The sequence below is a fragment of the Varanus komodoensis genome, unplaced genomic scaffold, assembly GCF_004798865.1.
Source record: "Varanus komodoensis strain SLA01 unplaced genomic scaffold, ASM479886v1 scaffold47, whole genome shotgun sequence".
NCBI lineage: Eukaryota > Metazoa > Chordata > Lepidosauria > Squamata > Varanidae > Varanus > Varanus komodoensis.
In genome coordinates this window covers 7,446,601-7,472,267 of record NW_025336045.1, presented here as the reverse complement: position 1 = coordinate 7,472,267, position 25,667 = coordinate 7,446,601, and the positions used below count along the sequence as shown (strand labels likewise).

The following is a 25,667-nucleotide window of genomic DNA, read 5'->3' as shown; positions in this document are numbered from 1 at the left end:
AACGTGTAGAGGAACAAATCCGACCAACTCACCATCATGGTATCGCCCCACGAGTTCGGGCCCATTCCTGCCCTGGAGCAGTAGGTCCAGCATTTCGAGTTGGTAGCCATTGAAAACAGGTCCTAGGATGGGGTGCCCCAACGGGAGAAAAGATCCCTGCAAATAAGGTCATCCAACTCCCATTCGTGGGTTGATGACATCTTCCTGCTGAGATAGTCTGCTTCCTCGTTGTCCACCCCTGCCAGGTGTATCGCAAACAGGATGATTCTCCTGGGGATGCACCAGTCCCAAATCTGTAGGGCCAGATAAGCCAGTGGTACCGATCTTGGGACGCCCTGTTTGTTTATGTAGAAAATGGTGACTACGTTGTCGGAGACTATCTGTACCGACTGGTTCTGAAGGGTGGACTTGAAGGAGCACAGCACTTTGAACACCACACCAGCAGTTCGAGAAAGTTGATGTGTTCGGTCTTTTCGCAAGCCTGTCAGGTGCCTTGGGTACGGAGGTTGGCGCAATGTGCTCCCCAGCCCGTAAAGGAAGCGTCGGTATGGAGTGATACCAAGGGCTGTTGTTGGTGGAACAGAATACCCACTGTGAGGTTGTCTTTGTTCGTCCACCAAGACAGAGCCTGGCGAACTGAGGCGGGAGGAAGAAGTGGCCATCTCGTGGAATTGCGATGAGGCTGGAACACACTGTGAACCACACCTGAAGAGGTTGCATCCGGAGTCTGGCTTTCGGAACGACTGCAATTGTCGAGGCCATGTGTCCTAGAACAGCCAATGCCCGGGTATGTTCACTCTCCTGGACGTGCCTGGCGGAGGAGCGAAGATTCTCCATTCGAGCCCGTGGGAGTAAAGCTTTTGCCTGAATGGAGTCAAGCTGTGCCCCAATAAATTTGATGACCTGCGAGGGAGTGAGACAGGATTTTTTGGCATTAATGCATAGTCCGAGGCCATCCAGAAGGGCACATGTAGTGTCAATGGCCGAAATGAGTTGGTCTCGAGAGGAGGGGACGATGAGCCAATCGTCTAAGTAGGGGTAAATTTGTACACCTTGTAGGCAAAGGTGGGCGCAGACCGGTGCCATGCATTTTGTAAAAACTCTAGGAGCTGTGGCAAGTCCAAAAGGAAGAACCTTATACTCAAAGATATCAGATCTGACTGTGAAGCAGAGAAGCCGCCTGTGATCTGGGTGGATGCTGACATGGAAATAGGCATCTTTTAAATCTAAGGATGTGAACCAATCTTCTCTCTCTAGTAAGGGGAGGATATTTTGCAGGGTGGTCATGCAAAATTTTTTAGTTGTAATGAATGCACTGACGCCCTGTAGATCGAATATGGGACGTAGACCACCATCCCATTTCGGGACCACAAAGTATCTGGAATAGAAGCCGTGAAGCCCCTTGGAACGGGAGATTTGACGAATCGCTCCTTTATGGAGTAGCTGGAATACCTCATCTCTGAGGACCTCCAACAGGGCGGTGTATCGTATTGGTCCCGAGGGGAACACGGTGTCGAACTCGATCTTATATCCATTCTTAATGATGGAAAGTACCCATTTATCAGGTGTGATGGACTCCCAAATGGGGAGCAGGCTTTGCAGCAGGTTCCCAAAAGGGGGGAAGGGTAGAAGAGGAGAGAGAAGATCAGCTCACGCAGCCTGTCAATGCTGCCGCTTGTCGGTGAATTGGCGGTGGCAGCCTTATTGGCTCTGTGTGGCTGGTAGTCCCCAGTTGTGCTGCTGGCATGGCTGGTACTGCTGACGCGGTTGGTAGTGATGGTAGGGTTGGTATCGAGGATAGAGAGACTGAGGCCACTTACAACAGTTAGAGTTCAGAATTTCCAACTTCTGAGCGGTAGCTCAAGTGTTGTAGGTGTGCTCGCGCTTATGGTCCATGCAGTCATGGACCAGAACCATCGAAGGGTATTCCCTTGATCTGGCGCTTGGTCTCATCGGGAAAGTTGCAGGAGCATAGCCAGGTGTGTTGGCGAAGGGCAATGGATCCAACGAGTTCACGGGAGTCGCAGTCTACATGATGGCGGGCCATGGTGAGTTGTTGTATGGAGAGCTGCATAGCCTCCTGGATGAAAACGTGGGCCTCGTAGGGCATCGGAACCCAGCTCCTGGCAGGCTGATCCAAAGTGCGGTAGTGGCAGTGGGAGTCGGCCGGTGGGGGAGGCCTTGGAGACACCTTGGGCGATGAAGGCATCGGCGTCGGAGAGCGAGCTGGCTGATGGCTTGGTAGCGACTGCGGAGGCGAGTCTGGGATTTCCCATATCGATCCATGAACGATGGACTCAGGGGGATCCAATGCCGTAGGAGCCGGTGATGTGACCCTCTGAGGGGATCCGAGAGGCGTAACCTGCATCAGCGCCTGCAGTGTCAGTGTCGAAGGCATCGGGACAGATGAGGCCGTCTGGACCAATGGGGCAGTCGAACCCGAGTCTCGGCGTGGCTCCTGGGCAGGCTTATGGTGTCTGTGGCTGGCCTTATCGGTCTTCTCCTTCTTAGTTTTCTTTGAGACCGACAGATCCCCTTGGCCAGTGTGCTCCTCTTCTCCTTTTGTTTGAGTGAGGAGGAATGGGAGGAGTGAGAGGTCTCCCTGGAAGCAGCTCCCTCAGAGTGTGGACAAGGGGAGGTCACCACGGAGGGCCCAGCCAGAGCGGTCTGAGCAACAAGCTCATCAGAGGCTATCAGGGCTTGATCCCAAAGGATCTTCCTCAGCTGATTTTCCCAATTTTTCCAGGCTTGCTTGGTGAAAGCCTGGCAGTATGGGCATTTGTCAGTGCGGTGTCCCTCTCCCAGGCAGAGGAGGCAGAGCTCATGCGGGTCCGTTGGGGACATTTTGGCCCCGCATTTGGAGCACTTTTGAAAAGCCGCACGCTGAGCCATCGAGGAGAAAGATAGTGAAGACGGATAGTATAAGGTAAGAAGGATTTTTTTTTTTAATTTTAGTAAGAAAAAGGGGGGAAGTGTTTAACTAGGGAAGGTAACGGCAAAAAACTTGGATTATTTTAACTGGGAAAAGAGAAGAGAAAAAAGGCTATCAGAGTAAAGAGAGATATGAACGTTAACAAATGGCTCGAGGCAAGTGCGATCGGCGGTTGAAAGAAGAGTGGGGGAAATGGCGGGCGCTCTGCCCTATATAGCCCCGCGGGGGAGGGGTGTGGAATTCCCGCCAAAATCCGTTAGAGCTTTCGTATTCTACCCAGCAACAGGCACCGTGCAGGCGCAGCACCCATTATGTGTGATGCACAGAGATCACGAAGAAGAATAACTTTCAGTTATGTCTAGGTAGGTAATGGTTGAATGACATTCTACAGTGATGCAAACACAGTTCTTTCATTGACCCTACAACGGGAAACCACACATATTTCAGAGTTATCTGACAATCACTCACAAAAACTATATAACAGTTATGATCAGTGCAAGCTTTTCATGAAAAATAAATGTTAAGCAATTTTTTATTTCAGTAACTGTTAGTAGTAATATTATTTAAATCATTTATATGTTACTCCCCATCTAAACAGATTTAGAGCAGTGGATAATAGAAGATAAAACAACCATATTAAAATTATTGTTTTTAAAAACAGAGGACCAATTAAACTGTGGCTGGTCAATCAAGGAAGGAATCTTCAAATAAATACATTTTCATGAGGTACAACCCCTTTTGGCACCTGCCTGACTTCTGGTGGCAGCAACTTTCACAGAAGGGGGTTGCAAGAGATTCCTCTGGACATGGCCACAGGTCACAAGTGGAACCAACAGGAGCATGCCATCTAATGTCTTCAGTGACTGGGCAGGTGGATAAGGAAGAAGGTAGTCTCTCAGGTATTCTTTCCCGACATTATTTAGGGCTTTATATACTAGTACCAAAACCTAAACTTGGCCTGGTGGAACAGGCATCCAGAGAAGTTCCTTCAAGAGTTGCACGCATGAGTTGTACAACAGAGAAAGCTGCAGGCAACAGCTGAGCTCCTGAAATCTGCAGGAACCCCAGCCTCTGGACCAGGCTTAAGGGCAGCTCCACATAGAATGCACTGCAAAAATTCAGTCTTGAAGTTACTAGTGTCTGTGCCATCTTAGCCAAGCTTTTTTTATGTGTTTTGTAAACTTCCCAGAGCGCTTCTGTTGCTGGGTGGTATAGAAACTAATTAAATAAATAAATCCCTGTCCAGAAACGGCTGTAGGTAGTGAACCTGCTCAGGCTGGTAAAAGGCAACCCAAGCTGCCAAGACCATTTGGCATTCCAGCAATGTCACAGATCTAGCAGCACTCCCCAGAGTATGCAGTAACCTTTCAAAGAAAGTGCAACCCTATCCAGAGCTGGCAATGAGCCTATTTCATTAGACTGGGGAACCACTCACCAGCTTTGCTTTGCTTTACTTTGGTTTGTTCGCATTCAGCTTCAGTTTAGTGGCCCTCATCCAGCACATCCTTGAGTCCACTGATCCAGGATTTGGACAGCCTCACCTGATTCATATGTCATCAGTGTACTGATGGCACTTGGTTCCGTACCTTCTAATGACCCCAGTGGCTTCAAATAGATGTTGAATGATATTTATTTATTTAGTCATTCATATGCTGCCTGTAACAGCCCAAGGCCTTTCTAAGTGGCTTACAAGTAACTATTGAGGATAAGAACCCCATGGCTCAATTGCCAAGGCACTGAAGAGTAGTCACCTAATCTTACAGGCATGACTATGTGCTCCAGAGCAGTAGTTTTCGACCTTTTCATACCTGGGGACCAGCAAAAACAGGAAAACCACCTTGAGGACTGCTGAGGCAGAAACAAAAAGCTGTCTCTCCACTTCCCAGCCCCACTGGCAGTACCAGTGCACCACCCATGAACTTCCTCTTCCAGTTGAGGAAGAGGTGGGAGAGCACAACCAGCCCCCACACTAGTCTGCAGTGAGTAGGATGTGGCCCCTCCACAGATCGGCAGGAAACCCCTTGCAGACCATCACTAGTCCACAGACCAGTGGTTGAAAACCACTGCTCTAGAGCATGTTCCATCATCTTCATTTTCCATCTTACACCATTTGCACTCTGCCATCCTCCACCCTGTTGCACTGACTGCAGCTCCCCAGGATACCAAGCAGCAGAGTGCTTCATGCAACATCAGGCAGGGCACTAAGGGGCAGTCAAGTTGATGCCCCTCCACATCACCACTGCTCCCCAGTGATACCAGGTCTTTGACTGGATCACCAGCTCTCACCAGAGGAAAATATACAGAAGCCCATCGGATCCCGTCAGTCCCAGAAATGAACATCCAAATGTGTTCCCATGATTGTGGGAAGGAAGTAATGCCATGAGTTCAAACTCCATCAGGAAATGGTCTGACCATGATAACATATTCAGCCTAATTATCTCAAAGCTTGGAGCAAATGACAAAACAAGAGTAGCCCCTGTGCCATGTGCTGGGCAAATGACAAGCTGAGATAGTTCCACAGTTGTGATGGAATATATGAAGTTGCAAGGTGGAGCTCCAGAGACAGCATGAAGTTTAAAATCACCCAGAACCACTACACTGGGTTCCTCCAACACCATGCTTGAGACCAGCTCTGGCAGCATGATTAGAATGATTGCTGGGCAGCAAAGTAGGGGGCACACCAGCAACATCCCCATTCTGTTTCTGTGACCAACACCAGGTGCAACCACTCAAGGCCTGCTTCAAAATGGTGTAGTTTCCTGGTGAGTGTGATGGAAGTTCTGTAAACCACAGCAACTCCTCCCACCCTCCGGCCTATCTTGGTGCTGCACGGAGCACTGGGGTAGGCAGGACTGAGGATGATCTCACCCAGCTCACCCACCCTAGTCTCCGAAATCCATGCCAGATCAGCATTCCATGATTTAACTCATGAATGAGTGACCTGCTGTGAAACAGCAGTATAGCAAGTGATTTCTCAATGGAGGAACTACAAGATACATGAAAACTAGGGGATGGGGGTGATAGAAAGGGAACAGTATATAAACATCTGTAAGCCATTCTGCTCTGATGTCCCAACACTCTGTTCCTGCCATACTCCTGCTCCAAGTCAGTACAACAGAGATACCATTTCCACTGGTCCCTGTGTTGCTTTTGTAAATCCTTATCCCTCCAAAACTTTCCATGCTCTCTTAACCCCCATTCACAATTCAAACATACCTTTAACTACTCACAACTGAACACTCTGCATTTATCCAAGCAATCACATACAAGCAACCTAGCACAATCAACTACAATTATACCTTGTAGTTACAACAAGCCACTGGTCACATCAGGCCTGACAGAACACCAAGCAAGACAGAGAACAACTAGAGCACCCATTTCCTAGCCATCCAAACACAGTTCTGCTCATTCAGGCTCACTCCATCTCTTACTGGAAGTGCTGAAAATAATTCTCCTCTCTGGCTCCCACCCAGACGGAAACCTACCTCTACACAGCACAGGTTTCCACTCTAGCACACAAGGCCCCCAGCCCCATCTTTCATGTAAGCTGGACAATAGTGCATGACCTCCTAAGGAAGGGAGAGAACTATCATCTCACCCAGCAACACCGCCCCCATGACTCCCAGAACAGGTGTAAACTAGACAAGCAAGCAAGTGAAGTAGAGAGAAAGAGAATGTAAGGCACACCCCTGGTTAGATATCTAAGAGGCCTGATGGTCTGCCAAGAGGCAAGAGCAGCATAGGCAGAGACTGGGAGAGAGCGCTGAGTGATCAGGGGACTGGCGAAGGCACGGTAGGAGCTGGGCAGCAGAGCAGAGGGCCAGGAGCGGCAGAGAGGAAGGGGGCGGGGCCAGAGAGGCTAGAGGGGCAGGAGGAGGCAGAGGGGTGGGGTGTCGTCCCTTGTCTGCATCCCTTGGCTACGGCCCAGGCTGTCCGGAGACTCCCTTCCCTGAGACACAGAGGTTTGATTGTTTGTTTGGTTGGTTTGTGCTGTGCTGTGCTTTGTTTTTCTTCCAATTTAAATTTAAGTTTATTTTATCCTTGTGTGTGTGTGTGCAAGTGGGTTTTCGTCTGGGAGAACTGGGCGAGTGAGAGGGACTGCAGGACTAACAAGGCGGGGGACCAAGGTAAGGTCTTGGAAGGGATACCGATGGCAGACCAGGAGATGGCCTTGGCGGGAGTCACGGGTGTTGCTGTCCGCTGCGAGAGCTGCAACATGTTCGCCTTTCTCCCCCAGGAGAGGCAGGGATACACTTGCCCTCGGTGCAAGATGGTGACCCTGCTAGAAGAGGAGGTGAGGTGCCTGAGGACCGAGAGAGTTCTCCAGGCCCCCCCGGAGCAGCCCCCCTCTGGACAGAGGGTTGAGAGAGAAGCCACGGGAGGAGCAGCTGCGGAGACATGGAGGTATGTCACTCACAGGAGGCCAGCACGGCCTGCACCTTCTCCTGGCACCAATCTGGAGCTGGGAAACAGGTTCTCTCCACTTGGGGAGGCTGGGGCTGATGAGGCCTCGGGGGACCAGCAGGACCCCCAGCCTGAGATGTCAGGCAGCAAGGGGGCCGCTGCAGGAGAGGCGAGGGCCAGGGCACGGCCGCCCACCAGCACCGGAAAGGTACGGCGGCGGGTGATTGTTGTTGGGGATTCCCTGCTGAGGGGCACTGAGCCGGCGGTGTGCTGCCTCAACCTGGAGACAAGGGAGGTTTGCTGCCTGCCGGGCACACGCATCCGGCATGTGATGGACAAAGTGGAGAGTCTTGTTCGCTCCAGGGGTCACCAGCCGCTCCTGGTGATCCATGTGGGCACAAACGATGTGGCCAGGCAGGGTGTGGTTGGGACCACCAGGGACTTTGAGGCCTTGGGGAAGAAACTCAGGGAGCTAAAGGCCCAAGTGGCCTTCTCGTCAATCTTACCTGTCTGGGGATTTGGGCCAGGATGAGACAGGAGGGCCTCCGAGGTGAACGACTGGCTTAGGGTGTGGTGCCAGAAGGAACACTTCGGGTTCCTCGACCACGGGACTCGTTTTCTTGCCAATGGACGGGCTATACCTCACGAGGATGGGGAAAAGGTCCTTTGGAGATGCTCTAGCGAGCTTCGTCTGGAAGATTTAAACTGAGCCGGGGGGGGGGGTTCAGGCCCCCCAGGAACGGGCCTGCACTGGACAAGTGTGGGGGAAGAATCAGGGCTCTGGGAGCAGGGTTTTAGAGATACTGCAGGGACTGACAGGACTCCTTCAGAGAGGGGCCAGGTATTTGGGAGGATGGGAGGAAGGAGGAGGCTGGGGTCTCCAAGGAAAGGAAGTGGTGGAAAGGAGTTGAGGTGCATGTACACCAATGCTAGGAGCATGGGTAATAAGCAGGAAGAGCTTGAAGCTCTCCTGGGAATAGGGCGGTATGACCTGGTGGGAATCACAAAAACTTGGTGGGATGAAAGGCAAGTCTGGAATGTGAACATAGAAGGGTATCACCTTTTTAGAAAGGACAGGAAGGGAAAGAGGGGTGGGGGCGTGGCTTTATACGTCAGGGAAGGGATAGGATGCAGTGAGATAAAATGCAGCACAGATGGGGATTCGGTAGAGGCAGTCTGAATGAAACTTAGGGGTTTTGACAGGTTAAGAGACCTGACAGTGGGGGTATGTTATCGCCCTCCAGGTCAACTTGAGACCCTGGAGGATGTCCTGACAGGCCAGATTCTAAGGATATTTCGGGGGAGAGACACAGTAATTATGGGAGATTTCAATCTCCCAGATATTAGTTGGCAGACTCACTCGGCGGTGACAGCCAAGTCACGACGCTTCCTAGAAGCTATTGAGGGAGCGTTTTTCACACAGAGGGTCTGACAGGCTACGAGGGGGGGAAACATCCTTGACTTGGTCTTGACCAATAGGGAGGAGCTGATAGATGAAGTACAGATTAGGGGAGCTCCGGATGCAAGTGGTCACTCCATCCTTTGCTTTGAGATCAGGGGACTGCGAACAGGCAGCAGGTCGAGCACTAGAAGCTGGGACTTCAAGAGGGCCAGCTTCAGCCAACTGATGGCCAGACTGGGGAAAGTCTCCTGGGATAGGTTACTGGAAGGTAAGCGAGTTGAGGAGGGGTGGATAGCACTCAAAAGGGAGGTTTTGGAGGTGCAAGCCTTGACGATACCTCTGGTCAGTAAGGTGGGGAGCTGGAGGAGAGTGTCGCCATGGATGCAAAAGGAGGTGGTTAGAGGGATTAGACCAAAGAGGAACCTCCGTAGGAAATGGGTACTAGGGGAAATAGGCAAAAGGGTATACCGGGAGGAGGAGGCCTGTTGCAGAAGGATTCTTCGCAAGGCTAAGGCTGATTACGAGCTGAGATTTGCCAAGAATATCAAGAGCAATAAAAAGGGCTTCTTTCAACATGTAAATAGGAAGAGGAAGGGGAGACTAAGAAAGACCACTAAATAAGGAGAAAGGAGATCCAGTGACTGATATGAGGGAACAGGCACAGATGCTAAATGACTATTTTGCCTCTGTGTTCTCCCCAAAGCAGGATGGGGAATATCCGCATAGGAGATTAGATGAGGCTGGGGACTTAGGGGCACAGATTAGAGTCACCTCCCTAGAAGTCGAGGGGCTCCTCAGGACATTGGACATTACAAAGGTGCCAGGCCCTGACGTTTTACACCCAAGAGTACCTAGAGAGTTGGCAGGGGTTCTCTCACGCCCGCTGGCCTCCATTTTTGAGACCTCATGGAGAATGGGTGAAATTCCAGAGGACTGGAGGGTGGCATCAGTGGTCCCAATTTTCAAAAAGGGTAGTAGAAAGGACATGGGGAATTATCGACCGGTTAGCCTTACGTCCATTGCAGGAAAAACAATGGAAAGGCTCATAATAGAGAGAGATCTAGTGATGCTAGATAGGGAAGGGAGGCTGACACGGCTTCCGCAAAAACAGGTCCTGCCAGACAAACCTTGTGGAATTCTATGACAAGGTTTTGCGATGGGTAGATGGAGGGGATACAGTGGATGTGGTTTACCTGGATTTCAGCAAGGCCTTTGACTAAGTGCCCCATGATATCCTGGTGGAGAAACTGAGGAGTTTTGGGATACACCAAAGCACTGTCTGGTGGATTAGGGCATGGTTGACTGACCGAAAGCAGAAGGTAACCATTAATGGGGAATCATTGGGATGGCGGCCAGTGACAAGCGGGGTCCCCCAGGGCTCAGTCCTGGAGCCGATCCTGTTTAATTTTTTTCATTAACGGCATGGAAGAAGGGGTGAATGGTCTGCTGATCAAATTCGCAGATGACACTAAAACTGGAGCAGTGGCCACAACTGAGGAGCAGGTACTCCAGATCCAAAAGGATCTGGACAGACTATGGAAGTGGGCAGGAGACAACAGGATGGCGTTCAATGTGGATAAGTGCAAGGTCTTGCACTTGGGCCACAGGAATAGCTGTCATAAGTACAGGTTAGGGGACAAGTGGCTGGAGAGCAGCACCTGTGAAAGGGAACTCAGGGTGCTGGTTGACTGCAGGCTGAACATGAGTCAGCAGTGTGATGTGGTGGTCAAGAGGGCGAACGCCACACTTGGTTGCATAGCCAGAAGTGTGGCTTCTAGATCAAGAGAGGTATTACTGCCATTCTACACGACTCTAGTGCGTACGCAACTGGAGTATTGTGTACAGTTTTGGGCCCCTCATTACAGGAAGGATATAGTCAGGTTAGAATCAGTGCAGCGTAGGGCCACAAGGTTGGTGGCCGGTTTGCAGGGGATGCTGAATGAGGCGAGACCGAGGGAACTGGGTCTCTTCAGCCTGGAGAAGAGGAGACTCAGAGGGGATATGTTGGCGACATACAGGTATGTAAGGGGATGTCATACGGAGATGGGTAGAGACCTGTTCTCCCCTGCAGAGGAAGGCAGAACGCGCTCCAATGGAGCAAAGCTCAGGGAGCCAAGGTTTCGTTTGGATGCCAGGAAGCACTTCCTGACAGTCAGGAGCCTGAGGGTGTGGAATGGGCTTCCATGAGAGGTCGTTGAGGCCCCATCAGTGTGGGTGTTCAAGGATAGGCTGGACATCCACATGGTGGGCATGTCGTGAGCGGAGCTGGCTGGTGCCGGAAGTCAGACTAGATGGCCCGGGAGTTCCCTTCTGACTCGCTCTGTTTTCTATGTTTCTATGTTTCAACTCAAAGTTGGTGCCCTGCCTCATTTATGTGGCTTCTCCAGCAGGTGTTCCCATTCAGCAACTGAGATCAATCCAACACAAGGAAGAATTACTGGGAGGTAAGGGTGGAAGTTGCAAAGTAGTTGTTCAAAGCCTAAAATAGTCCTGGGGGGTGGAGCCAGCTCGGAATGGGTTTCAGACGCTAAAATCTGCACTCCTCCTGATCATTGACAAAATATGATTAAAATATACTCAAATTAAGATAAAGAAACACTGGATAAATGCATAAAATGTAAGTCAATTCCTTTGTTTATCTCCTGGGAAGATTTGAAACACTGACGTAGACTAAGAGTCGTTTTTGTGATCTGAAACTGCTAAGCCTAGCCCAGAGTAAGCCATATTTCGACCATCTCTGGATTGAGAAACAGCATTTATGTTATAAATACTCCGGCCACTTATTAAAATAAGCTTAAAAACAGCTAGGGAAGCGGAGATAAAGAGAAGGTTACTTTCTTGAAGGATTTTTTTTTTTATAAGAAGTGACTCTTCTCTCTCCCCCCAGGCAACTGGAAGGCTGAGAGAGTGCCAATACCAAAAACAGTTGGACAGAGCTGTAAGGAATACAGATTAAAGCTAATTAACATCCCAGGACTAACTTTTCCGCTGTTGTTTATATTATAAGAAAATAACGAGCAATTTACAAAAAAGCAAAAAACCTAACAAATAAACAAGCAAGTACACAAACTACGTTGTAATGGAATTGCATCTGAATCTGAGCTCCCTCTGCCGGGCTAATTGTTAAATTGCAGCTGCTAATTCATTTATTGATTGAAAGTGTAATTCAATGTGTAATTTGAAATGATCATAAAAGAATGTGAGACTGAGGAAGAATGTATAAGTAAAGGAAGAATTGTCAAAATCTATATGATATTAATGGAGCTAGGGGATCAGACAAAAAGTTTAAAATCAATTTGAGAAATGGATGTAGGTGAAATAAAAGACAAGGACTGGAAGAATATTTGGAATAGAAGAGTATATAAGAATATGTCAGTTAGAATTAAAGAGCATGGATACACAGTGATATGGAGATGATACTTAACACCAGGTAAGTTAAATTAAATTGATGACAAATATTCTAATATATGTTGGAGATGTGGTAAAGAGATCGGAACTTATAAACATATGTGGTGGGATTGTGAAAATATACAAAAGATTTGGATTATGGTATTTAAGGAAATTGGAGAAATTTTAGATATAGACTTAGAAATGTCACCAAGAATGGTGTTATTACTGTTGATAGAAAAACAAGATATAAATGAAGCTAAGAAAGAATTGATTGTAAGTATGATAATGGCAGTTAGGTCAGTGATAGTTAAATATTGGAAGCAGAATTAGGTTTTGCAAAGGCATGAATGGTATAATGAAATATGAAATATGGTAATTAATGATAAACTGATGACAGAAATAAAAATTAAAAGAAGGTTAATGAAAGCAAATAAATATAATGAAATTTGGGAAGATTTTGTAAAAGCGTTACTGATAGAAGGCAAAGGCGGTAAAATCCAGTCAAGATTATATGAACTTCTGGAGAGGATATGGAAATAATTGAAGTATATTATATATTATTAATTGTTATGGTACGTGAATGGTGGTAGCATTGGTCTCCGGGGTGGTGGGGGCACTTATTATTTACTTTTTTATTATTGTGTTTTTGTTATATTATTATTGTTGTGATGTATTGTAATTACTTTTTTGTCAAAAAAAATAAAAAATGGGGGGAAGGAAAAAAAAAGCCTAAAACTGTCCTCTTCCCCAACTCCAGCTCTCCTGAACAGTCACGAAGTGCAGAGTTTCAACACCTAGTTGCATTTTTTCTCATAACTGCCACTGAGCTAGGCAACACAAATCTGCATCACTGTGCCAGGAAAGTCATCTTATAATAATACTTTGAAACACTGGTATGATTAAGCTTCTTATTACCAATAACACAAACAATAGCAACACTGTACCTTTCTAACCTCAGATGGTTTTAGTCTGGCACTTCCCTCCTCCTCTTTATGGACCATCACACTCTTCTGTATACTCAGAGTTGGAGTAGACTAGAGAGAAAAAGGAAAATATATAACAAAACAAAAATTATTGCTCTTTGAGAAGTACATATGAAGTATGAGAAGTATATATGAAGACACATGCCAACTTATCTGCATATTCACATTATAAGCTATTATTTGTTAAGTCCTTTTTCTGCTGTACTTGTTTATAACACTAAGGTCATTTTACTTTCAAATATACTATAACTGAAAGCTCTTAAGTGATCATATCTGAAATTTCTGTAAGATCCTGATATCGACTGAGTCTCTAAGAAGGATCACATGTTATTTACACTTCAATAAATTGTTCTTCTGGTATTCTCAAATCACCTCAGTTTCATTCCACTTTCTCTACGCTGGTAACTTTGTACTTGACAAGAAGTCTGAAGTGGTATTAGAGAAAGAGATATGCATACAAAGAAACACACAACCCCAACACACACACGTACATGGGGTGGGGGGAGCTTTCTATGTATATTGAATATAATTTGTTTTGCTCTAAACTGTTTTTGAAAAAACTGTTTACTTATCATTTTTGCCAATGAATGCAGAGATGACTTAAGATCACTCATTTCCATTGGTCAGCAATCTGTTTCTGATTCAAGTTCACAGTGTTGGTTATACAAACCATCTTCCCCCATACGACTCCCCACTTCATGAACGTACAACTGAAAGAAATTGCTTCAAGGTAACTCTACTATATGCAATTGCATACAATCAAGGAAGAGAGTTTCCCAATGGTAATATCTATACTGTTACACTGTTGTCCAGGTGGGAAAGGCCAGCCTCACCTACTGAAATGCAACTGGGGGGAAACTATCTACTGAGTAGATACTCCTTTGGACTGTGAATACTTGGGAGTTTATTAACTGCTGCTGCTTCCTAAAATTTAATTTTCAGAATGTGCAGTGATTATGTAGTTTAATAGTTTTAGGGTACAATCCACTACAGAAAAAATTCTTGTGGCTCACAGCATCCTTCCAGCCAGTCACGCTGGAACATGTGGAGAACTATAGGATGTGTTTATTTCATTATGGTGTGATTTGTTATCAAAAATACTAGCTGAACACAATGGTTGAATAAAAGCACAACTCTCTGTCTCTGTCTCTCTCTCTCACACACACAGTCTTTACCAAACAGCCAAGAAGTGAGGGGGAAATCCAAAACCATATTTGTTTTTGTTGCTCTAAGACAGTTAATACCTTAAAATATTTGGCATTGCATAACAGTATTTGACTAGTGAATTCGCCAAATCTATTTGACTGGTGACATGCCCAACTGTAGTTTAAGGCTCTTTCATGATACTGCTATTGTTCTTCATCTAGTTTGCTGTAAACTGCTTAGCATTTGGCAGAAAAGAGACATATATTATCCATTAAAGAGCCAGTATTACGAAGTGCACTTCTCAGATGGAAATTATGTGCCCAATGTTTCTCTGCAAAAAGTTATACAGTTCATGTACTCACAGAATTATTGCCATTGAAGCGAGCAGGAAGCCTCCTGCCAGGCATCTTTGGCCTATTTGCTGTGGGATGCGATAAATTATCTGAGGTAGATATTACATCATCAAAACTTAAAAGGTCTAAAAGAGAGTTGAAAGCAGAGAGAACAATTAAAGGTCAGCAGACATTAATAAGGCAGCATTTTAGAGGAACATCCTGGGCTATTCATGCAATGGGAGAACTCTCTGTTTGCATTACGGGGGCTTGTGGCTTTTACAGCAACTTGAAAGGAGTGGGAATGGGTGAGGCTGGACTGGGACAGGTCAGTGGAACTTGCAGAAGGCAGCTCCACTGGCCTGTTCCAATCAGGAAACAAACACTTCTGCTAGCTTTGGTGCAAATTTCCTATAGCATAAGTGGTGGGTCCAGCAGGCACAACAGAAGGAAGAGGAGTACAGCAGCAATACTGGATATTGCCCTTAGATTCTACTGTAGAATTCTATGACACTGCCAAAAAACAGCACAACACAACACAAACCACGCTCACACCAAGACACTGTGATTCAATACAGTGATGTACAAAATAAGAATCAAAGTTGGAAGCTAAAAGAGGATTCTAGAATTTTTTAAAAATCAAATGAACAATAAAACTGGGAGCAATGGTAACAAAAGCTGTATTAGCAGTGCAAATTGCTAAGCATGACATACTGAATGCAAATTGAAGGTGTAACATACATGGTAGCTCTTAGGAAGCAACTGCAATTAAACACTTAAACAAAACATGCAGCTAAAGCAATGAAGTATCTAATAGCATCCCATATTATCAAGTAGTTGCTTAGTCCCACAAGTTTTCTATTAATTTTTATGTTTATAGAAACCTGTCCAATACAACTCTGGGGCTTGAGGAGTGGGGGTCCTGCAAAATTCTGAATTCCGAAAGCTAAAGTTGTTTAATATGATTACAGAATTTCACTCTATGAATATGCATGCAAAAAATGTCCATTGCTTTTGTATCTTCTGTATCAATTTATTCTCACTCACTTATTCACACTATAGTTTTGCTATAAGTGCTTCTTTATCATTCACACAAAGGAACACGAGTTCATACTACCCACACAAACCACTATAGATGCTGTTCCTTAACACTATTCACAAAATCCTCTCCCCAGTACGAGCTTACTCTACTCATAAACCTTAACACATAATTCAAGGAGCACCCTTCACGTATCACTTCTTCCCATGGCTGCATCTCCTCCTACTGATAGCCATTGTGCATGAAGGTTTGCGGTGCTCTCTCTCTCTGCCTTCAGATGGACCTCCCTTGCAATCAGGAGACAAGCTACCATCTCACTGTGCCCCCAGCTGCCAAATCACAGAGCTGATCCAGAACAATACAGTGCTTGAGTGCATCAAGCAATCAGGACCGAGACGAATCAACAGGTTGCACTACCCCATCCCTCTCTTGGTACATGCATCTATCAGGGTGGTTAAGGTTGTTCCTGCACTCACACCAGGCCTGAAACACAATTGAAATGGACCCATTTCATTCAAAACAGCCTAGAGATTTACAGCCACCACATACTTCAGATAGTTACAATGGGAATTTTGAAAGTAGCCGGTTATCTGTCCCCAGCCTCATCTCTTCCTTGCCCCACAAGCTTTTTAAGGCTGGACAAGTATCCCTTTCAAGATGGCTAGTACTGTTTCTGTCTCACAGTAAGGAATTAGAAACCCCCTAAACGCTAGTCAATCTTCTCCTATGCAATGTAACCAACTAAGAAAGGCAAAGGTTGAACACATTTTTTAAAAAGGGCCTCACTTATTCAGCTACCTTGTAGATATCCTCAAATTTTCAAAACTGAACTTTCATTGCACAACAATGAACCTTTTAATATCCTCAGACGGCACTAGCAAACTTAAAAGAACTATAAACAACTTGATGTAGGATGTGCCTTTCAAACAAATTGAATGAATGCATGTGCAGAAAATGGAAAGCTGGTTTATTATTTGAAAGGAAGGACAGAAATAAACAGTTGTTTGAGTGTGCTAAATTTAGCATGTTAAAAGGGTTCAGTGCCTTCATTTTTTTAAAAAAAGTAATTATTGTAGATACCTTTTAAAGTTTATCGCTAATCCATTAAAATAATTTTCAAATAATTTTTCATGATTATAACATTTAAGTAACACTACTGGCGCAATCCAATAGACATGTGCTTGGAAGTAAAGTCCCATTTCAGTTCAGTGATATATACTCCCAGGTAAGTTCACAAAGAACTGCAGCCAGACTGAGCAAGTACACTTACAAACAAATACCACTGTGTCCAACTAATAAGAGTATTTAGGACTGCAGTATCCATGTGATTTATTATTTTTTTCCTAATAAACTATGCAGCAACGATAAACTCTCAGTATGTTAACTATACTTTTCATTGATTACTGTCAAACAAACTTGTTATATCAAATCCTAATGGACTTTGAGTGTCGTGTGCAAAAAACTTGAATTAATCCCAACTCTCAATTTTCTGGAAAAACCTCTTATATAGGGAAGCTTCTTTTGAACTCAGTATTTCCCATTCAGCATGGGTAGATGGGGTGGGGGGAGTGACAAACATGTTCCTTCCTACCCACCCCCTTAATTATTTTGAGTTACTACCACAGACAAAAGCAAGTCCATAATTCTTTAAGGAGTAAGACTGTCCTGAGACATTTCTCTCTGCAATTCTCTCTTTGAGACTGCTTGCATGAAGTAACAATCCAGCTGCTAAGAGTATTTAAACCATGGTGAGGCTTCAGCACACATATGGGGTGTATGAAGCCATGATTTTGAATATGCAACCCCTGCTTGGGAGTTGTTGTGTCAGGCAAACACAACACACATGGTGTGTTTTCAGGTTATACAAGGGCTGCATGTTTAATTTGGTGCAAGCGGGCTGCTTGTGGATTTACTTAACCCACGACAAGCACAGCTCACTGTCCAAACATGGCCACTGTATGTATCAATCCACTTTAGAGTAATTCTATTTATTTTACAGTATGCCTTTTTCTCAAAGTGATTAAAATATGCCAGATAGATGCAACTCTCTCATTCTCTCTCACTTTGTGTGCATGCGCTAGCTGGGAACTCCCAAGTCCAGAGGAATCCAAGTATGTCGTCAGCTGAAATTTGTAATTTTGAAAACCATTTTAATCAGGGGAGTCCTAAACAGATCTAAAGTGAAGCATATGTGCTAACAGATGTTTAAGACAGTTTTCGAATTGGAAGACACCCAAGAAACTTTTCCAGATGTATAATTCTTTGAGAATTCTTTCACCATTTAGAAAAGTATTGCTTCATTAAAAGAATTAAATGCATACAAGACAAAGTGAGCAAATGAATTGTCAAATCTAAATCCAACCATTTTTCCCACTGCCTATTCTATGAAGCAACTATACCTATTTATGTAAAAAAGTCTTCATACATGCTAAACTGTATACAAACAGCAGTATTCTTAACATCCATAAAATTGTAAGGAAAGTGTATATTATTGAGTTATTATGTCTTAAAATATTCAAATAAAATAAGTTTCAAGTAAAGCTATCTACCTGTTTGACTACAACATGTTAACCTCACATGGGACTTCAAGTTCAATGGGACTTACTCAATTGTAACTGTGTACAGGACTGCAACCTAAATTAGCTTTATTATGTTTTTTGTTCAAATTAAATATTCCTGTTAATTACTTTCAGCTATTAGAAAAAAAGCTTTGAGATATTTATACAGTCCACAAAATTAATGTGTTTTTGGTTTTCTTATCTAAATATAAGTCAAACAAATATGCACAATTGATCTTGGGAAGCAGAAAAGTTTCTGATTCAACATATTCTGGAAAATCCACATCACTAGTGCTATATCTAATGAACTGATTAGTGCTAATTATAAATCTAATGACTGAATGGGATCAATCAAATGTAATATTAGCAACAGTATCATAAAAGGATGAGCAGTATATAAGCTTTGTGTTTGTATCATAACCAGAGTACAGTGGTACCTTAGCTCATGAACTTAATCTGTTCCAGGACTCAGGTCATGACCCAAATTGGTCATGACCCAAGTCAAATTTCCCCATAAGGTGCAATGTAAATAAGGTTAATCCATTCTGTAAATGTTCTTTTATCACAAAAATTTGAAACAAAGTAACAAAGAACAACAAAGCAACAAAGTACAGTAGAGAACACTAACCTAGGTGGTGGTGGGGAGGTTACTGTTTGGAGGGAGAGTCCAAACCATAATCGTGCGATCGCAATTGTGCTGGGGGGATGGGCGCGATTGTGGGCAAGCTTGTGTGGGGGGAGACGGGCACGATCGTGGTCGTCACCCAATGCGGAGTTCGCAAACTGAGGCAATTTTTCTCAGAAATTTCTGTTCGCGACCTGATTTGGTTGTGAACTGAGGCGTTCATGAGCCGAGGTACCACTGTACTTGAAAAGCTATAAAATACATTGTAGAATGTTTAGATTTACAAGATAAAAAACTCTAATAAATGAGCAAAATCAAACAATGTACAAAAGCTGTAGAAAAACTGTAATTGCTACTAGTTCTGTAATGGCTATTATACACTGTGGGCACAGCAGAGGTCCCATGTGTATCCAATCACATTGGAATCCAGGCATGGACATATCCCCAAATCATACATCCAAATGAAGGGGTGGTGCAAGTATGCAGAGACCTCATCTCTTGCTTCTCCCAGGTTCTTATGTATGAAGGAATCCTAATCTGCATCCCCTTTCGCAGAGGTTCACCCTCTTTCCCCTGAGCTACTGATCATGTGGTGATTTCACATCTTTCATGTAGTTCTTCCCAATACTAAAAAGTTTAAATGCTTCTTCTGAGGCTTAGCTACTTCAGCAAGAGCTTTAAGCTAATGTATGCTGGTATTTTGGCCCCAATTACCTTTTGCCTTTGGCGCATGCACCCCTGGAATGTGGCCTCCACAGACTTGGACAGAAAGAGGTTTACATCCCTGCTCATAATCAATACAATTTTATATAAAAGAAAAATCCAAGCAAGAAATATAGTAAGAGAAATACTTTTAAAAAGATATGCAATAATCCCACTCTTCCATCCAAAGATAATATTTTGTCATCAAATACCTAGGGTAAATACTTGAAAACATGGGGAAATATATTTTAAACAAAGTAGTAAAGAAATAAATATTAAGCACACATATCCTCAAATGAAAATTAATTCTACACTGGCCAAGAATAGAAGCCTGTGTTTAAGAAGTGATAAGGAACAAAGAATTTGGATTGCCATATAGAAAGTTATCTTACCAAAATGGAGAAGGGAAGGGTAATTTCCTGACACGTAAGAAGGGAAACATGTCAAACAGGATAGGAAACAAAATCTGGAAAGAAAAGTCAAGGAGAGGAATATCTAGAAGATTCTGAACAAAAATATCTTGCAGGAGAAGTACATTTGTAGGAGTATTAATGCTATTTTTTATCACGGTAGCATTACCTTCAGTACCACAGCAATCAGGCAAATGGCAAAGTATCTTAGGGAGCAATCCTATGTACGTTTAGACAGAAAAAATTTCTACAACTCCCAGCTGGGAGATGTAGAACTTCTCCCTACAAAACATGCACAGAATCATGTCTAACTTCTATTTATAGGTCTTCTAAATATATCTTCTAAAATCATGTATTTATAGAATTTTGGATGGCATGGTAGAAATAAGACCCTTGTTATCCTTCACATTTATGAAATCAGCTTTGTAAATCTCAGCCTAAGTGAAATAAATGTAATGAGCATACACCATGTAGCAGTTTGTGCTTTTGCCACAGATTATTAAACTGGAATACCTGTGAAGACTGTCAGTAGGGATTACAAATTGAAATTTAAAATGTTGGCAATACAGAACACTGCAAACTACAGCATAAAAGGATGGAATAAATTATGAGCTGAAAATAATTTATTTAATAATGCAGTTAGCATTATTGTAACGAAAAATAGGGAAACAGCAAGAAGACACTTTGCAGTTAGACAAATGGAAGCAGTGATCCTAAAATTTAAAAATGGCTAGTTACATGGCACACTGGGCAGGTCTGTACAATAAAATGAACCAAATCTGACATTTTTAAAGCACTGGGTTGTTGTGAATGAAGTGTGTTAGAGAGCATACTGGCTCCTACTGCTTCATTGCTCTTGCAGGGCCTGAACAGTTGAGGAAACTGGGTTTAGCAGAACATTTGAGTTGGGACCTCTGGGTTGTTGCAGGAGAAACAACCTGGAGTTGGGGCCTGTGGGATATTCAGCCTCAGGTGTTCAGCAGGTGTCAATACATTCAGTTGCATCCACTACAGTGCAGGACCCTTGTGGTGATACCCAAAGATGGCCAGTTTGTTTTATCTGCAGTCTTTGTTGTTGTTCGGTTTTTATTGCATTGATTTTACAATATGCAAAAGTCTAGGGCTGAAGGGCTTTATATAAATGCATGCATGCCCTAATAAATGAATAAACAGAATCAGCTCTTTAGGGAGGTCCCCCTGGCGCCTACCCTTTATGCATTTCGGCACCAGGTTAAAACTTTTTTATTTGCCCATTATTTTATTTGCTGAATAGAAGACTCTGATTTCCCAGTGGTTTTATCATATGATGATTGCTTTGCTGTGGATCTGTTGTTCTGTAGAATTATTATTATTTACTTGGAGCACTGTGGTTTATTATGGTTGAATTTTTATGATTGTTATGTTTTGTTCTTATGTTTTATGTTTTAATCACAGTACACCATTCTGAGAGTGTCTACTAAACTACAGTTTATAGAAAGTTTAAATTAAATAAGTAAACCAAGGTTTTCTTTACACAAACAGAGAAATCTGTGTGGCTGTGTGGGCAGTGAAACCTCCTACTCTTCAGATGTCTTTTCCCATGAAAAATGAGGCAGACCCACATGCAAGTACCTGACACATCTAGTGGCCCCTCAGATGAAATGGGAAAGGGAAATTACGGGATACTCTAACCCGAAATCAAGACTAGACAGAATGGACAGGTAGAAAAGACTCTAGTCAGGTGTAGAGCAATAAAGAGTCCAGAACCAGAACTGACTTGGAATGCCAACAGAAGACAGGTCTGCCCTTCTACAGCATCTCAACATTGTATGTTCTTCGTATCTAAATGAGGAAAATTGAAATTTGCTGTATTAGCACTGCAACCCTATGCATGTTTACTCAGAATTCCCACTGTGTTCAATGGTACTTACTCTCAGGTGAGCATACACAGGATTGTAGTCTAAATGTTTCAACAGTAATTTTTCAAATACAAGATTGGATCAGAATCTGGGATGCTGTGATACAGATTAATCGACAGAAAAAAAGAACTTATTTATTTTTGGATTTATATCCTGCCTTTTTCCTACAAAAGGCTCAAGGCAGCTTACATCTCCTCCTCCATCTTATCCCCACAACCCTGTGAAGTAGGTTGGGCTGAGCGTCTGTGACTGGCCCAAAGCCACACAGTTGGCTCCATGGCTGAGTGGGGACTAGAACCCAGATCGTCTGAGTCCCAGTCCCAGGCTCTTAACCACTACACCACACTGGCTCTCAAATATTACATCAAAATAATATTAATGTCCCAAAAACAAATGCCAACAAAATGCTTAGAAAACTGCAAACTGGGCACCCTTTCACATATACTTTGCAGAAAAAATGTGCATATTGATGTTATTTATTTAACTTCTATATTGCCCAATAGCTGAAGCTCTCTTATAACTGATCATTATAAGAACAATTTATCTTTAAGGAATAGTGCCTAATTTAATTTTCTCCTCTCACCTCCCTATCTTTTTTTCTTTTGTGCCATCCTATTTAGATTCAAAAGCTGCAGGCAAGGACTGTCTTATTTTTCTTGACTGTATGCACTGTACCTGAAATGCTTTAAACAAATGAATAGATTCAACTTTAAAGGGAAACTCATGGGCTAGGGCTATATAATCGAAGCACCAGGCCCTGTAAATGAATCGCCAGAGCTTCTTGTTAAGTGCTAACATCTACTGCTGCCATAGGTACTTTGATACTGCACAAAGAAACATCTGCAGAAAAGGAGGTTCTTTTGAATAGCATTTGCTATTAGAAGGCATTATGTGGCTATCTTCCTTAGTAGTCTTCCCATGCTAACAGAAAAGATGGAAGAAGCAGTAGGGAAACACATGAAGCATATATCATCATCTAGACTACCTGCAAAATTCCAAGATTGCAGGGTGATGGTATGATTAAAAAAAAACTCATCTGCAAACATGTGATATCCTTATAGCCAAACAGAGCAGCTTCGTAAGCAACTGGCATGGAAGAACTGATTCACTAGGAGATATTATCCAGCAAGCAAAAGAAGATATCCTAATTTGCTGAGGAGGTGGCACTGGAAGTAAGGAAGTAAAGGAGCATCTCAGTTTTGGCTATTAGTGAACCTCTGACCACGTCTCCTTACAAAACATATTTTTTAAAAACTTGGAAGTAAAGCCTAACAGCTTCACTACTAAGCTTCACTACTAAGTTACAGAAGCACAGACCACCACACTTAACAAGAGATATTAAAACTGAATTGTGATGGAGCACTTACTACAAGGCACCAGAGACTAATAAGCTGTGCATTGTTCATCGATTGCTATTTAATATTTACTTGGAGATGGGAGAGAGACGGAAGCATAAAGACATAGAAGAACCCTTGAAATGCTGAATTTTAAGCAAATTCCATCTTAAGATTTGTCTCTGCTATCACATTTTAAAAACATCTTTAGGAGTCTAGTAAATGTACACACTGGTAGACCTATTTAAAGAATCCAGCATGTACTAATTACATTTGTAATAAACAAACGATCTCACTTTACCTACAAGAAAAGGAGAAACCAAGGAATGTCCAAATCACAAGCATCAAGCAAGGAAGGAATCAATGTCCTTTAGTTCCTTGGTCATCTAGTTTGCTAATATTAATACTACCTCATTTATCTACTCCAATGGAATCTGAGTGTTCTTAATCAAACACTAATTTATTCATGTGCCTCACTTTCTGCAGAAGCTTTTGATGCAAATCTCTTTCCTAAAGTATACCATTTTATAAAAGGAAAAAGTAATTCTAGCAGAAGCTAAAAGTATTCCAATATTTTATTTTCAGAACTTGCGGGGGGGGGGGGGAACTGAACTATTAAAAACAAGAGAAAACAAGCTATTTTAAAGGGTTATGAGATAGCATATAATATTAGAGTAACATCAAATAATTTGACAGAAGCCCAGCGTATTCAAGAATAGGAGAAAGGGGTTTTAGTATTGCTTTAGCTAACTATATCAGGAAAATTCCCACGGAAGCCAAGGACTGGGAACCTGCATGAGATAAGGGTGGGAATCAGAATGGCTGAAGAAAGGAGTACAGTGTGGTTGTGGAGAACTCACATAGTGCCTAGAATTATGAAGGGCAGCATGCTCTTGGTAGGAGAGGAGGGACAATCTCTGGAGACTATGAGCAAAAAGGTGACCACAAGATAGAAAGGCTGCATTCCAATTCTAAACATTCCAATACTTGGCTACAGGTTTTTAGGTGTATTATACAGCACCTGCTTTCAGGTTAGCTCAGTCATAGGCTAATAATATCACAAGTTGGAACAAAGCAATTCTTGTAAGAGTCAAGTTGATGAGTTTATACATTTCACTCCTTACCATCCCTGCAATTTTATACAGTTAGAAAAAATTGTTAACCAACCACTGTCAGCTAGTGAATTTTAGGCCCAGTTTGCTCATCATGACTACTAAAAGTTCATTGGTAGCTGTGAATAAGTGGGAACAAATGAACACACTAGGTTCCTGCTGGCTGCTTCTTCCAACTGGGGTAAATAGTCAAGGGATGGTTTGTCACTGGGTTTTCTTTGCGATGCCCAACCCCAGAATTGTGGGTACTCACAGGAGGAACACCCCACAAATGTAACCCAAGAACAAACCATGTTGTAACATGTGAACTGGGCCTTATGGAACATTAGTTGGCTCCATGCCTAGAATCTGATGATATATTCAAGGTATAGCAAAATAACATGAGAATGATTTTCTTATTGTTTGTTTCAAGTAACTCCCCTACTTAACATCCCTCTTTTCAGAGACTTTCAAGGTATCTTAATTTTTCCCAACAGGATACCATTTGCTTATTGTTATGTAACAACTTCTAAATGAGCATGTGCATTTTCAAAAGTACACATTCTTTACAGAACTCCTAAGGACATTAACTCTTCAAATATTGGAACCATTCTAGAAACACCATGGAATGGTGTTCACCTGAAGAATTCATTCTAATACTTGCAAAGGGGAGCCAAGTTACTATGTTGCAGGGAGAAAAAAAGGAGTTTGGTAGCACCTCAAAAAGTAACCAATTTATTATACTACAATAAATTTGTCAGCATTTCAGAACTACAAGAATCTTAATACTACCAAGAAAGAATCCCTAAAGATTTCTCCAATCCGGTTTAAAGCGTACCTGTTGCTTTTAAGCTCTTTACTGCAAATGAATCTATCTCTACTGATTTTGGTCTGCATGGTAACTGCTCAGAATCTAACTTTGGTTTTGCTGTGGGCTCATTTTCCGCTTTCAGTCGATGAGACACAACTTCCCCATTTGTCCTGCATTCAAAAGAGAAAATGATTTATATTAAAAAGAAAAGAATACAGTAAAAAGAAACCTATGCTTTAAATTATTCCATGTACAAAATTATATAAAAATGAGATCCAGTTCAGATAGCATGGAATGTAACCTTGATGAGCAGGTTTAAGAACATAGAAACAGAGCGAGTCAGAAGGGGCCTCCTGGGCCATCTAGTCTGATCCCCGGCTCCAGCCGGTTCCGCTCACGACATGCCCACCATGTGCATGTCCAGCCTATCTTTGAACACCCTCACTGATGGGGCCTCAACCACCTCCTGTGGAAGCCCAATCCATACCCTCGGGGTCCTAACCGTCAGGAAGTACTTCCGGGCATCTAAACTGAACCTTTGTTCCTTGAGTTTTGCTCCACCGGAGCGCATCCTGCCTTCCTCTGCAGGGGAGAACAGGTCTGTACCCAT

General features: G+C 43.4%; 1 protein-coding gene and 1 long non-coding RNA gene across 2 annotated transcripts in view; one reads left to right on the top strand and one right to left on the bottom strand.

Annotated features, from left to right (window-relative positions):
* The window catches only part of LOC123030861 (CD2 associated protein), a 117,179-nt gene that overhangs the window by 9,121 nt on the left and 82,391 nt on the right, over positions 1 to 25,667 (bottom strand). Inside the window, exons 13-15 of the mRNA XM_044445151.1 lie at positions 25,085 to 25,227; positions 14,620 to 14,735; positions 13,073 to 13,162 (exon numbers count right to left, since the gene is read on the bottom strand). Coding sequence (XP_044301086.1) covers positions 13,073 to 13,162; positions 14,620 to 14,735; positions 25,085 to 25,227 — 349 coding nt within the window. The remainder of the gene's footprint in view (positions 1 to 13,072; positions 13,163 to 14,619; positions 14,736 to 25,084; positions 25,228 to 25,667) is intronic.
* LOC123030862 lies at positions 5,607 to 25,208 on the top strand. Its single transcript, XR_006416183.1, has 3 exons — positions 5,607 to 5,637; positions 13,368 to 13,374; positions 25,080 to 25,208. It is a non-coding gene; the product is annotated as an uncharacterized LOC123030862 (long non-coding RNA).